The sequence below is a fragment of the Xylona heveae genome, assembly GCF_001619985.1.
Source record: "Xylona heveae TC161 unplaced genomic scaffold L228scaffold_2, whole genome shotgun sequence".
Classification (NCBI taxonomy): domain Eukaryota; kingdom Fungi; phylum Ascomycota; class Xylonomycetes; order Xylonales; family Xylonaceae; genus Xylona; species Xylona heveae.
The window spans coordinates 2,625,176-2,638,163 of NW_017264194.1; the positions used below are offsets into that span (position 1 = coordinate 2,625,176).

Genomic DNA, 12,988 nt, shown 5'->3' on the forward strand with positions numbered 1-12,988 from the left:
GTCAAGGCGAGATGTGCGGGTTTTGGCCCACGCACTTGCGTGCGGAGACACAGGTATTAACGCGGGTTATCGGACTCCATTGACAGGTGAAATTGGTAAGAGTGGGATCTCGTGTCAGATTGTCCGCAAATTGCTTCGTTGCAGCCGAATGCCTTGGTTTTGAATGGGATACTGATTAGCGACAAAGCGCTATTCCGAGGTTATCGGGCTGTCACGGAAATAGATGATTTGACGGATTGACAATAAGAGAAGTGCTCCTCAGTACCTAGATACTTTTCTCGTGCCAAAGTACCACCGTCTCAAACAGCAAGGCCTTGCTGATTGAATATCTTGTCTTTGTGCGATAGATGTAGACGACGTGGGGTTGTAACCGCTTTCTCCGTTTACTGGGGAATTCGCATCAGAGTGGGCCATGCACCTCATGTCAGAGGCGATTACCGTGATTATGTAAGCTTCATTTTCGCACCTCACTCCCATCGGTCATCGCGATTCCTAGCACTACGATTCGTGCTCTCAATCCTTTGCATTTTATCCTCCTCCGCTCCTCTTCAGGCCCCTAGACCTTCGCAATGGCTTCGCCTTCCGTCAATTTCATTGTCAGACGCCCTTGGTTGCGCCGTTGGATGACTCCTTTGGCCAATTGGTACACCGATGCCGCTGGCTACAGGAAGCTCGGATTGAGGTACGAAAAACCCCTCGTTTCAACTTTATTCTACCATTGAGGCTTGCCGGCAAAGCTCATGGAAATGGCAATTTGTCAATTTCTGGAAAAGTTCCACTGACAGGTTTTCCGCAGGGCTGATGACTTGATCCCCGAGGAGTCCGAGGCCGTTCAATTGGCTCTCAAGCGCCTCCCCCCCAAGGAGGCTTACGACCGTGTTTTCCGTCTCCGCCGTGCAGTCCAGGTCGGTAGTATTGGCTGAGCTGGTCTTGGCCCGTCATTATGAAATGAATATTTGCTGACAGCATGTAGGCCTCGCTCGCCCACCAGCTTCTCCCCAAGGACCAGCAGACGAAGGCTTCCGAGGTGAGTTAATGGAATCAGTCACTACGAAAGCGCCTAATAGACCGCAATACTGATCATTGCCTAGGACACCCTCTACTTGACGCCTATCATTCGGGAGATTGAGGCACAATCTAAGGAGCGCAACGACCTGGACTCCATGGTCGTCCGACGGAAGAACTAAATTCACCTTTGGCAAGGCGGTCCGCTGAGAATACCATGTACGCCATGCTAGTGGATGGATGAGAGGAGGAATTTAGACTTGTGTATGTTTATTTTGTACAGCAGCAATCGTCATCAAATTCTCTGTACCAAGCGACGATACAAAGCGCTATTTATTGGCACTATCAATATATCACGTACCCTTGTATTTTGAACTTGTTGAGCAGAAATACTGGTCATGCCAAGACCCAGAAGAGTCCAAAATGTATCAACCGGAATTGGGTTATTCTAATGAACGGCGCTCCCATCTCAGACGACAACAGCAACCGCCGTTCTGGGTCTAGTCCAAAGCAAAAGAATCCACCCTTCTTCTTATATCGTGACTGAGCTTTGCAGGCAGAGAGAGCAGTTTATTTTCCCTCGACAGCGTCAATATCTACTCCCTCTGCTCTCCACATGTACCACATGAACAAGCTCCTATTCGAATGTCAAATGAGATATCGGCAACGGAAATGGGCGGCCCGGTAGAAGCTTACCTGTAGGGAGAGAACTTGGCAGCGTGCCTAAGCATCTCCTCCTCGGAGATATATTTCCACTTTCCGCCTTTCGCTTTGAGTTTCGCAACATCTTTCCCTAGATAAGCAGCCATGCCGCGTCTTTCGTACAGATCAGTGAAACTGATTCTGTCAACACGTCAAATGAATACTCACTGCACGCCAAGATCACCCGTTGAGAATACATCCATCCGTTTCAAGCCGAAGCAGGCGAACATCTCTACTGACCATCGTCCTAACCCACGAACTGCAGTGAGAGATTCGAGGACTTCTTCGTCGCTAGCTCGAATCAATTTATGCGCGCTCAGTTCTCCGCTTGCAAACTTTTCGGCTAGACCCTTGATATATTCTGCCTTGCGTTGTGATAGACCTGCTGTACGCAATGTGGCAATATCGCAGTCCGCAACCTGTGCTGGTGTAGGAAATGTTTGTAACGGGTTTACAGCGCTATCGCTTTGTTCATTGAATAATGCTACGAATTTGTTCTTGATAGATTTTGCGGCAGCGCCAGAGACCTATTCATGTAAGGGAAGCTCCTTAGAGCAGGTTCAACAGGTTCAAAAATCATACCTGCTGTGCCATGATGCCGCTAGTCAAGCTACGAAAAGGGTCCACCTCCTCTGCAAGACCTTCTGGGGAGAAAATATGACAGCGATGTTTCTCTATGAGGACTTGCAAGCGAGGTTCTACTCGAATGAGATGTGCACACGCCTCTTCCAAAAGAGTTCCCGTTGTAGTCGTAGGTCGTGGCAAACCCGGCTTCGAAGGTGACGAATCAAAAACTTCATCTGCGTAGGCAACAACACGACTCCCTCCTGGGGTTCGTAAAGGTGCATTTGTTTGGTGCGGTTCAGCCAGCCGCATCAATGGCTCTGTCAATGATGAGACTATCACGTTTTCTGGGCGAGAGCTTGGATCCTTGGATGCGGATTTTTGACGTTTCGGCGTCACTGATAAAAATTCGTTTGTGGGAGAGGCAGCTCTTCTTCGCTTTGGAGTTGACGGTGCCTTTGCTGCCTGAGTTGGCTCTGGTCTGCCATTTCGTTCCTTGTTCGTGGCTTTTGCTGTCACCTGCTTCTTCTTTGGTTCTTGATTGTCTTTAGGTGCTTGATAATCGCCATTTGACGCTGACGGCGTAGCACTGAGCCGCGCAGACCTTCTCAGGGAGGTCATGTTCCCCGGGTATAATGGATTTCGTGAAAGTGTGAAACGCCAGTTCATAAATCCAGGCTGACTTGGATTTGGCAAAATGCATCAAGCACAATTTCCAAAATATGAAGTCATTCAATGTTTACTCTGTTGCTGCCTGGCGTTGCCAAGCTAATCTCCATAATGTCATTGCTTATGTAAGTTGTTCCGATTCGAGCACGCTCCAGCCGGCAGCGATTGCTGACCTCCTTAATTTCTGCCCTGCAAAAAGTCTATCGATCCATGATTACTTCCTCAATCAACAATGTGGTGGCGTCCCAGTGTCAGTTTCTTAACGGATTTTTATTGGATTCGAAAGAGGAAAAAACCTCCCTTCATGGTGTCTCCTAATAAGAACTTCATTAGAGCAGGAGTCGGAAAGATCCGAATTCGACGGCAGAAAATACTTTGTAATTATTTTAGCAAATTAGAATTGTCAATGCATTTGATGTGTGCTTTCGATTATACTTGAAATTGAGTAATTGTATAAGGCCGCATAGTGTTATTTAGTTTCTTGGCTGATGTATTTCGCGGATCTGGTGATCGCAGTTTGAACCCTATACCTTTCGTATTAGGGGGCCACTGTGGCTCACGTCAAGATCCTCCCGCTTCGCTTCAGCCCCCTGTAATTTTATGGCGCCGTCTCCTGCAATGCGTTGATCCCCATGTGTAATTTCCCTTATTTACTCGATTCTTGTTGGCTCACCATTGTATTCGAAGCGATGGCTGCTCAAGCGTTGCATGTGTAACAGGCATCTGTGACACTCAGCTCTCTTGCGTGTCCTACGACGCGGAGTAATAATAAATACCTCAAGACACTTCAGTGTTTTCGCGCAAGGGAATTAATCAGAAAATTTTCCAGGTTCGGGCTAAAGTTGTCTCGTAAATTGATCAACTGAAAAATGTAGACCGGGGTGCTTTATGGTTATGTTGATCAGGGTGTTGGTCTACTGTGTCGTATAATTTCGGTATCCAAAAACAGAGAGCATCTACGACGTGTCCATTCTTTTGGGACAACGGTTTGTGCGAAGCGCATTGTGCTACTCCAGAAACCGTTTGATTTCAGATTATGTTTTCATATTTATTTTAAATTTCAAATTCTCTATAATGTATACAGTGACTTAACTTTCGAGTTCAAGGAAAGCCTAGGTATAAAAGAAAACAATAGTGAAGTTGCAAAATGGTTTTGGGTCAATCTCATACACCCGTCAATCGAAATTTATGTGATGATTTCAGTTTTCAAGGGCAGTAGGTGGATGGGGGGAATATGAGGGGGGAAAAAAACAAAACTGGTCCATCACATTGATATTTCACTCGCACCATACTTGATGTGGCCATATTCAAGTCCCAAAGAGGACGAGAATCCTGTAAAAAATCGAGGTACTACAGTTCGAACTCGCTGGGACGGAGATGAGCCGGCGACCAAGAAATAAGCTGGTCTTACCCTGTCTAAGGTACGTATGCCAGGAAACTACTCAACCTGTGTACTGTATACCTCCGCAGTCTACAGTGAAGTTAAAAAGCCATCCTCGATGGCATATAGGCTGATAATTAGTCAAACCCACGCTCTCTACTTCAATGCATTAAACTATGGTATACTGTATTATATTCCTTTTGTCGTCCAAGTCATTAGATCATGTGCGACTTTCAGACTTACAAAACGGAGACTGAGATTCGAAAGGATTTAAGGTTCCAGCATCTCAACAGCGGATGGTCAATGCATCCTCGAGGTGCATCTAACGGTGGCCAAGAACGCCACAAGGGTTCACTTGCAAAAATTACGACTGGGGCCCAACAACTGCAAAAGGTCATATAACCAACAAAATATCAGGACGAAGCAGAGCTGTATATAGAAAAGCGGATATTGCACTAAGTTTGAGTGGGTGTGATGCTATACGGAGTATTTCGTACTCGATCAATTCCTAACCGGAGAGATTCATTGTTAATTTTTCAGAGATCGTCCTGTTAGCCTTGGTAGAATCAGGGACTTTAGCCAGTCACCCTGCAACACCTCAAATCGACTCAAATCCTTGAAAAAGTGGGTTGAGACCCCTAACCCCGAAGCGGCCAGAGACAAATTAGGCAAGGCCGACGTGTACTAGTGTAAAAATATCCCTGTTCATCTCGCAGGGGTTTGAAGATCCGGAGCAGCAAAGGCCACCCGCCCGTGCTCCCTCTATCTCGCTCTCTTCCCCCCCCCTCCTCGCTCCCTTTTACCATCGCCGAGATTTCGGCCTTCCTGTCGAGTGGAGTTCACAGCGTAAGAGCAGAAGAAGTGGGTCCCACCCCTCAAGCCGATGATATATTGACGCCAACTCGATGTCACTACATGGTACCCGGAGAGGGCATGTGCCAGGCGGCTCTCGCTCTCCCGGAAAGTACCGCCTCAGTACAATGCTCGTCGGGGGGGCTACCAGAGGGGCCGAAACTCTGAATTGCCTGATTAGAAACGGACATCCCCCTCTGGCTATCTTTAGCTACAGCAGCGATACGCATGTGCGTTTCATTTCGATCCCTTGAGAGGAGAATAAAGGGGGACCGAACGGCAAAAGAAACGAACTGAAAAAGCAACGCTTTGCTGTAGATACTCTGGTATGTTGTGCATTGGACAATTGAGGAGCAGTCATGGTTTTGGGAGATTGTGACTTTCCCTTAACGCAGCATTATCGGTTCGGTCAGGCCGTCCCATCGAGGGAATCGAGCAAAATGAGGTTCATCGGAAAAGAAGGGTGCCACAATCATTAACGAGACGAACAAATGGGTACTGGCTCGAGGTGGCTTCTCCCCCGTGGTGGTGACCTCGGCACCCTTCACAGCTGAGCCACCTACGGGAATGTAAGAGGTTGGAAGAGCAACACAACCTCCTCGCACTTTTCGACACCCCACCTCCGATTCGCACACATTCATAGTACTCTGTGTCCTTTTGCGATGCACGGATGAGAAATACGTAATTGCCACATGCCAGGACAAAAGGATGCGACTCCGCGATCGATTAATGACGCAGCATCTTCTCATGTTCAATTCAAAAGAGGCAGTGACCTATTTGCGGGAGTACAAAGGCATAATGCACTGATTTGATGCTCTTGTGAGAGTACATGGTGATCGCGGCTCTCTTGGAAATTGGGGGATTTCGGTCCAATGACCCCTGAACCATACATGTTCAATTTAACCAGCGGTGACCCTTGGCCGAACAGAGTTACCGTGATGTCGCTCGCGTGAAGAAGCGCCGCTTCTCATAGGCGATTGTTGGCAGGTCGTGGGGCCGTCTACACCGAGCTAGGGAAAGGACGCCTGTTCCGTCCGTCGGGCAGGTAAATCATAGCTTAGGAGTAGCGTTAGTTAATAATAATTCCCACCTTTGAGAATTAGAGAACGGGGTTGGTTGACTTCGGGGGGAAATTTCTCTGCTCCGCTATCTCTTGGTCAACACACCCCTGGTGCCTTTTGCCCAGTGGTGTGCCAACTGAAAGAGACTTGGTTGAAGCACCTATTCCCCTCTCGGGCTTAGCGCCACACTCATTCGATGTGTGTCCCGCCCACGAACGACGACCTGTCGACCACAACAAATTGCTCGCCTCGCATCCCTTTTCCTCCCTGCCTCTTTCAACATTTCTTCACACTCGTTCCTCCCTTCTCCTTCTTCAGCATCAGCTCGCGCAACGTGACGACGCCGTCGAGGAGTTGAATATTTCTGTTGTTGCATAGCTTCTCTTCTCCACACTCGTTCGATTTCCAATTTTCTTTCCCTCTCTGTCGACATTGGGCAACTGTTATCCACCAGATATTACCGGTAGCTTTTAATATCATTCCTCAGGTTCGTATCACTCTTCCTCTGGCTTTCTCGTTTGCCGCGAATGCATCAATCCTACTGGTATTTCCTGTCGCAAGTGGATTTTTCAACTTTCTATCTTCTATCAGTATCTTTAGGTGAAATTGGGAGCTTCAGTGTGAGACTAACCAGTGACTGGCTACAGGCACGAAACATGTCTTTCAAGAAGTATCTTCTTCCAGCCCTTGCGGCTCTTGGAACTGCGTCAGGTACGGTGTGGAATTTTTTCAACTTGTGTCTTCTTTTGCACGCGTAGAGGAGCCATCCTCTTCTCGCTGAGGCCTTTGGCCCTCTTCGCCGTCGTGTCAAGAGATGGACCAACTTTTGATTCTGTCCAAGGTAGAAAGCTGACTTGTAATATCCAGCCGCTTCCTCTTCTTGCAGTGGTACCTCCACCATCCAGAACAGCGGCGATGCTGCCACTCTCTCCGCCTGCTCCACCTTCTCTGGAGACATCGTGGTCGCTACCCAGGCCGCTGGCACCCTTACCATTCCCGGAATCCAGGAGATCACTGGCTCCCTCACTGCCGACAGTGCTGCTCAGCTCAGCGCCCTTGAGGCCGACAGTCTCAAGACAATTGGCCAGGACTTCAAGTTGAGCAACTTGACCATTATTGCCAACCTTAACTTTCCTCAGCTTACCAGCGTCGGCGGCCTTGAGTGGGTTGCTCTCCCTGCCCTCCAAACCCTCAACTTTGCTGCCACTATCCAGGAGGCCGGCAATGTCTTGATCACCGACACCCAGCTCAGCTCCTTGGACGGCATCAATCTGCAGATGGTTGACAACTTTAACATCAACAACAACCGTTTCTTGAAGTCGATTGAGGTCCAGCTTGGAAACATTACGCAGTCCCTCAACATTGAGGCCAACGGCATGAACCTTACCGCCTCTTTCCCCAACCTCGAGTGGGCTTACAACATGACTTTCCGCAACTGCAGTGGCGTCAAGACTCCTTCGCTTGCTACCGTCAATGGCTCCATGGGCTTCTACTCCAACTACTTCACCGACTACGCTGCCCCCAACCTGACCTCGACTGGTGGCTCGCTCGTTTTTGTCAGCAACGAGGGTTTGACCAACATCTCCCTTCCCATGCTGAAGACCATCGGCGGTGGCTACCAGATTGCCAACAACACCAAGCTCTCCCAGATTGACGGCTTCACCAAGTTGGCTACCGTTGCTGGCGCTATCGACTTCAGCGGTAACTTTACCAGGTTAGCCTCCCTTTTTCCGCCGGATGAAATTAAAGTATGAGACTAACAGAATTCCTAGTGTTGCCTTGCCCGCCCTCAACGACGTTCGCGGTGGTTTCAACATGCAGTCCTCTGGACAGCTCGACTGCAGCCAATTTGACAAGGACCACTCGAACCAGGTCATCAAGGGTACCTACACTTGCAAGGGCCTCCAGGCTCACCCCCAGACCAAGGGTTCTGGCAGCTCCAGCGGCGGTAGCTCCACCTCGAGCGGTACCAGCCCCTCCTCTACTGGCAAGAAGAGCGCTGCCGGTCGCTTTGAGGTCAATGTTGCCGCTGTCATGGGTCTTTCCATGATTGCCGGTCTTTTGCTCTCGTCGTTCTAAGTATAAAATTCACATCTGGCGTTTTTCATTTCCGTACCTTAGACTTAATATGCGCCTTTTGTGTGTTTATTCTTTTTACAACGATGTCATTTAATCGGCCCTTGTGCACTTTTCCGATTCCCAAGCACGCCTGATTTCTCTGAGTTATTTGCCAGCTTTTAAATAATTGCATGCTCTCTGATGTCGATGTGATTCATCTGCTTCTGAGGTCTGGCAATAAGCTGGGACGGAGGAGGTATCGGATGTGTTCATGTGCGTCGTTAGGATTTCGGAGTCGCTGCACGTCAAGCTACATTTCTAATTTCCCCGGTCAGCGGATTTTCTCTCTGGTCTACGGGACTTTTATTGGTTCAGTTGCCCTTGGACCTGCTTTCGTGTCGATATGCTTTTTACCCCAGTGTAGTCTACTCCCTGAAATCGATTTCCTCTCGCTTTCCCCCTAACAATCTGGAAACCATTAATGCTTTCTCGTACTTGAGACAAATTAAAAAGAACCTTTTCTACTATGTTTGTTGGAGTGAAGACTGAGCCAGCATATTGCTGATTTCCTTTTTAAGCGCCTTTGGTTTGCTACTCTACCCACCCACCGACTTTACGATTCCTACGCAGTCTCGTCCAAAAACGCCAACTGATTATTTCATCCACGACGGGCACAAATTGGAGCAGGCAAGTAAACGGTTATAAGTTCAATTCTAATTTGCAGCGAAAAACTAATCTTGATCTGCTTTGTATTCCATAAAGGTGCTCTTTGAGATTCGAAACTGGCAGGACCTGCAGGGCTCGTGGTGGGGGTGACCGTTTCAAAAGCATGCAGCCGTCTCTAGCGTCTTTCGTGTGACATGTCAGTTTACCTTACTGAACTCACAAATTGTCTCCCTCGAGACGAGGTGAGCGGATGTACGTGTATTCTTCCCCCGTACCTTAGTACGATGCCGTAAAAAGTCGGCTTCCTCTTCCGTTTGCACGGTCATTAATGCTTTTTTAGTGCTATAAGACAGTTTGGGATAGAGCATCTGAGGTAGTGTACTGTGATGTTCGGTCTGGCACGGTCTGGCACGGTCTTTACACATCTCCTGACAGAAAGTCAACATTCACTCTTTATACTTGATGCTAATATGAGATAGTGGCAATTGACTTGTATTTGAGAATGATGCTCAAATACCAGATCCGTTCCGGCTGTACAAGCAACAAAAGTCCTTCTCTGTCAGAACATCTTCGAGCTATGTTATTCTACACAAGTGTCACTGCTTGTTCTTTGGTGGCTTCGATCGGCCCGGGGACGGGTGCTGCGAGGCACATTTGCTGCATAAACTTGACGGGCCCCCCTGCGCAATGGCTTGCTGTCTTTTTAGATGAACGGAGATCGAGGCAGATCTCCTCGATTCTAGCGTTGCTGCCGTCATGACGCCCGTCGTCTTTGGCTCATCTTGTCCTGAAATGTATCATGTTGAAAAGACGATCTATCTCAACCTTGCGTCTAGTGTTCTTCTTCTCCCCTGGCCTGATATATGCTTTTTTAAAGTTTCTGCTCTTGACAAATCCTACGACGCCTTGACGATGAGAACGGACAGCGCAATGACCTGTGCGATTGTCTCGCTTCCTTATGGCGAATGCAAGGGTCGACGCAAGGAGTCTGCTCTTTACAGTCGGTGGACCGGTTTTTACTCTTTTCACACAGAGTACATGCGTTCTCAATTCACCCCGCTTAGGCTTCGTCTCGTCGGACGCTATTGTGAAGCTTCCGCACGTCACTTTTAGCAAGCGCTGCCGCCACCTTTCCCCGTTGGTTGCGATGCGTCTGGGCCCTCTGTGAGAAATCTCCTCGCTCATATGTTATTGTTGTTTGGCGGAGTTACACATGGCTGCCGCAGACCAACTTCCCCCGCGCAATCCGATCGGATGGGTTTTGAGAGGATGCTGCACGCTATGCAGCTGTCCCTGTCCGGAGCCAGGGTCTTTGGCCCGTTTATGGTTTCCTTGCGCTCAAGTCAATAGCTTTCCCGTTATGCTTTTCTGTGCATTTGATTACGTTGAGCCTTTGTACGTTTATATAAGACGTCTTCCAATGTCCTCCATATCCGCAATCTCAGCAACTCTTCCCTTTGAAAAAGCCTCGTTCATTCTTTCTGCTTTGTTGAAAATATCCTAAAGCTCATTGTAATCTTCTTTGAGCCTGGCCAACGGCCGCATCCTCAATCACACTACTCTCTATACCAATCGCAATCTTCCAAAAGGGAAAAGACATGGCTCTGCAAACTTCGTCCTTCTCAGCCGATTTGTTGGACCGACAGTAAGTCCAGTGTCCCTCCGTGGGAGGATGTGGGCTAAACTTTTGCCGCAGAAGGCTTCCACCTCTTCATGAAATATTTCGTGGCGATCTTCTGCAACGTACACCGATGATTCCAAATGACGCACCACAGCCTAGGATGCAACGATCTGTGGATGCTCTAAGGTCCGGAGACGGGACCAACACCATGGTTACGTCCGAGGAGGCTGCAACGAGAAGGGCAGACCCCACCACGGGCAATTTCACGCAGACCTTGGCACACCGCAAGACTTTAGGCGACCTCAAATCCGCAGCGAATCTCAGCCGGCATATGCCTTACGAGACCATGAAATCTGCTATCCCCTCAGATTTTGCCCCTTTGGGAGTGAAGTCTCCTGGCGCCCTAGTAGAACCAGCGTCCACTTCAGTATACGAAAAGCAACCTCAATCAGCTCATGAGCTTGAAACTCCACAAGGAGGATTTCAGAAAGGCTTTCTCTTCGGACCGGTCACCTACCGGTCATCAAACAGCGCAGCACTTCAAGAGCAAGCCTCAGCACGTCCAAGTTATATTGATTACCGAAGAGGATCAGCTCCGGCTAACTCTCAAGCCTTTTCAAATTTTGAATGGCCGCGCCAGCATCGGCGTTCTCTTTCGCCGAAGCTGGGTGAGAAGCACCGGAGCACGAGCCGTGTCTCCAAGCCAGCTATAAACATCAAGAATGCTCACAACCAAGCGGAGATGGCGCGGAGACAGAGCCATCGAATTTCCATCAACAATTTCCGGAAACTTGTCCCTCGATGTGCGGCCGATAGTTCAAAGGATACGACTTTGAAAGAGTCCGTCGCCTATATTCAATCTTTCCAGGAGCTGCTACCAGCCATTGCTAGACTGGTTGCCGATATTGATGGACCTGATGCTGCTGCTGTTCGCCATTTTCTTGAGACGCAGCATGGTCATGACAATGTCTTGACGCCTCCGTCCAGTGGCCGGTCCACTCCGCGGTACGACCAGCGTTCAATGCCCGCAAATCCTCTCAATCAAGAGTTCCTTCACTTGGAATCGTTCCACAAAGGCTGAAAGTATGTCTTATTCTCGATTAATTATATCCAAAAAAAAAATTTTCCGGGCTTGCTATTTCGGGCGGTTGGTTCTTCTTCATTTCTTTTTTATCTCCATTGGCAAAATGATATCCATACGGCGAAGATTTTCAATTTACGATTACAAACGTTGGGGATTGTCAAAATGTCTTTATTTGGCAGGCAAATTTCAACATCTATTGGTAATCTGGGGCAATGGTTAAAGGTCCTGGTATTGGTTCTATCTGTACTACAGCCACATAAAATGGCGATTTTCAGGGTGGGTGGCGTGCTTGGGAGTATTGCATTTACAAAAAGAATTTTCGGGGAACTACTTTATCTCTAATTAGTATTCTTAATATTATTATAATATGATGCCGGTAGCGGCAAACTTCAGGGCATGAGAAAACTGTTCACGAAGCTCTTTGAGAGGGAGATACCCTTGTGTACATGCGCAATTCTTGATAATGGTCTGTCAAATCTTGTCGTTTTACTGCTAAACACGAGACTCTAGGCACGGGGGCTTATTTGGAAAGGGTGTTACATGACTGGTATAGCAGCCCCGAGGCGGTTATTCTGGCCATGGAGATTTTTGTGATGATTCGTCGTCTTCTCTTCTACGACTCTAGTATATTTGGGCTACAATGAAGTGGAAGGTCACGCCATCTGATGGACTTGCGCAGGGGAGCTCAAAGCAAGGCGATTCAATGACTGCCCTGATGTGGGTGGCGGCAGCATTGAGCCACCACGAACGGAAAAGTTGCGAGACATCTCGTGCCGACGAGACCTCCCAGAAAGAGTCAAAACGTATGTCTCTTTCGGCTCATGTTGCAGGAACTGCCTTCGCATTGATGCTGCAAAGCTAATGCCGGCCGGAGATTCCCTGATGCCGCGGTCGCAGAAAGCCGTTTTGGGCCAGGCTACGTAAGGGAATCTGTGTGGGGGAAAGAAGGAGAGTTTCCCCCTTCCCTGTGCGTATCTGACAAAAACAAAAAAGGTGGCTCTTGGGAGGAGTTCCCTTCAAACGCAGGAAAAAGGGATGGATGGATAGAAGGAAAAAAGGGACGAGCTTTGTGATAAGTTTCATAACGCCTTCTCGCTACTCCGGTATATCTGTTAGGAAAAGCCATGGGTCCCCCTTGTCATCTGTGCTTCGGGATGTCCGGTATATCAAATCTACCCCAAGATCGATCCGTTGATCATTTTGAGACGAACATATCGTTTTTTTTTTCCTGAGTTGACTCTGGCGTTTCCGCAGATTTCGTTTCTCTCTCGAGGTGATGCTACGGACGTGCAATGCAACTCGTGCAATGCATCTCCCCGCAAATG

At 48.4% G+C, this 12,988-nt stretch overlaps 4 protein-coding genes across 4 annotated transcripts; 3 read left to right on the plus strand and 1 right to left on the minus strand.

Moving 5' to 3' along the window:
- Positions 1-569: 569 nt before the first annotated feature.
- Positions 570-1,561, plus strand: L228DRAFT_259064 (ubiquinol-cytochrome c reductase complex 14 kDa protein; the record flags this gene model as incomplete). Its single annotated transcript, XM_018334129.1, has 4 exons — positions 570-682; positions 797-905; positions 974-1,027; positions 1,092-1,561. The coding sequence occupies 4 exons, from the start codon at positions 570-572 to the stop codon at positions 1,185-1,187; spliced, it is 372 nt and encodes a 123-aa protein (XP_018191226.1). The 3' UTR covers positions 1,188-1,561.
- Positions 1,382-3,382, minus strand: L228DRAFT_81145 (3-methyladenine DNA glycosidase). Its single transcript, XM_018336877.1, has 5 exons — positions 3,315-3,382; positions 2,290-3,254; positions 1,876-2,234; positions 1,702-1,821; positions 1,382-1,642 (listed from the first exon to the last, which is right to left on the minus strand). Exons 2-5 carry the CDS (start codon positions 2,938-2,940, stop codon positions 1,576-1,578), a joined length of 1,197 nt encoding a protein of 398 aa, XP_018191227.1. The 5' UTR covers positions 2,941-3,254; positions 3,315-3,382; the 3' UTR covers positions 1,382-1,575.
- Positions 3,383-6,890: 3,508 nt separating this feature from the next.
- On the plus strand, positions 6,891-8,313 carry L228DRAFT_236746 (hypothetical protein; the record flags this gene model as incomplete). The annotated part of the gene is made up of 3 exons (XM_018330865.1): positions 6,891-6,945; positions 7,102-7,948; positions 8,007-8,313. The coding sequence occupies 3 exons, from the start codon at positions 6,891-6,893 to the stop codon at positions 8,311-8,313; spliced, it is 1,209 nt and encodes a 402-aa protein (XP_018191228.1).
- Positions 8,314-10,556: 2,243 nt separating this feature from the next.
- Positions 10,557-11,660, plus strand: L228DRAFT_266133 (hypothetical protein; the record flags this gene model as incomplete). The annotated part of the gene is made up of 2 exons (XM_018334814.1): positions 10,557-10,603; positions 10,655-11,660. 2 exons carry the CDS (start codon positions 10,557-10,559, stop codon positions 11,658-11,660), a joined length of 1,053 nt encoding a protein of 350 aa, XP_018191229.1.
- Positions 11,661-12,988: the final 1,328 nt, after the last annotated feature.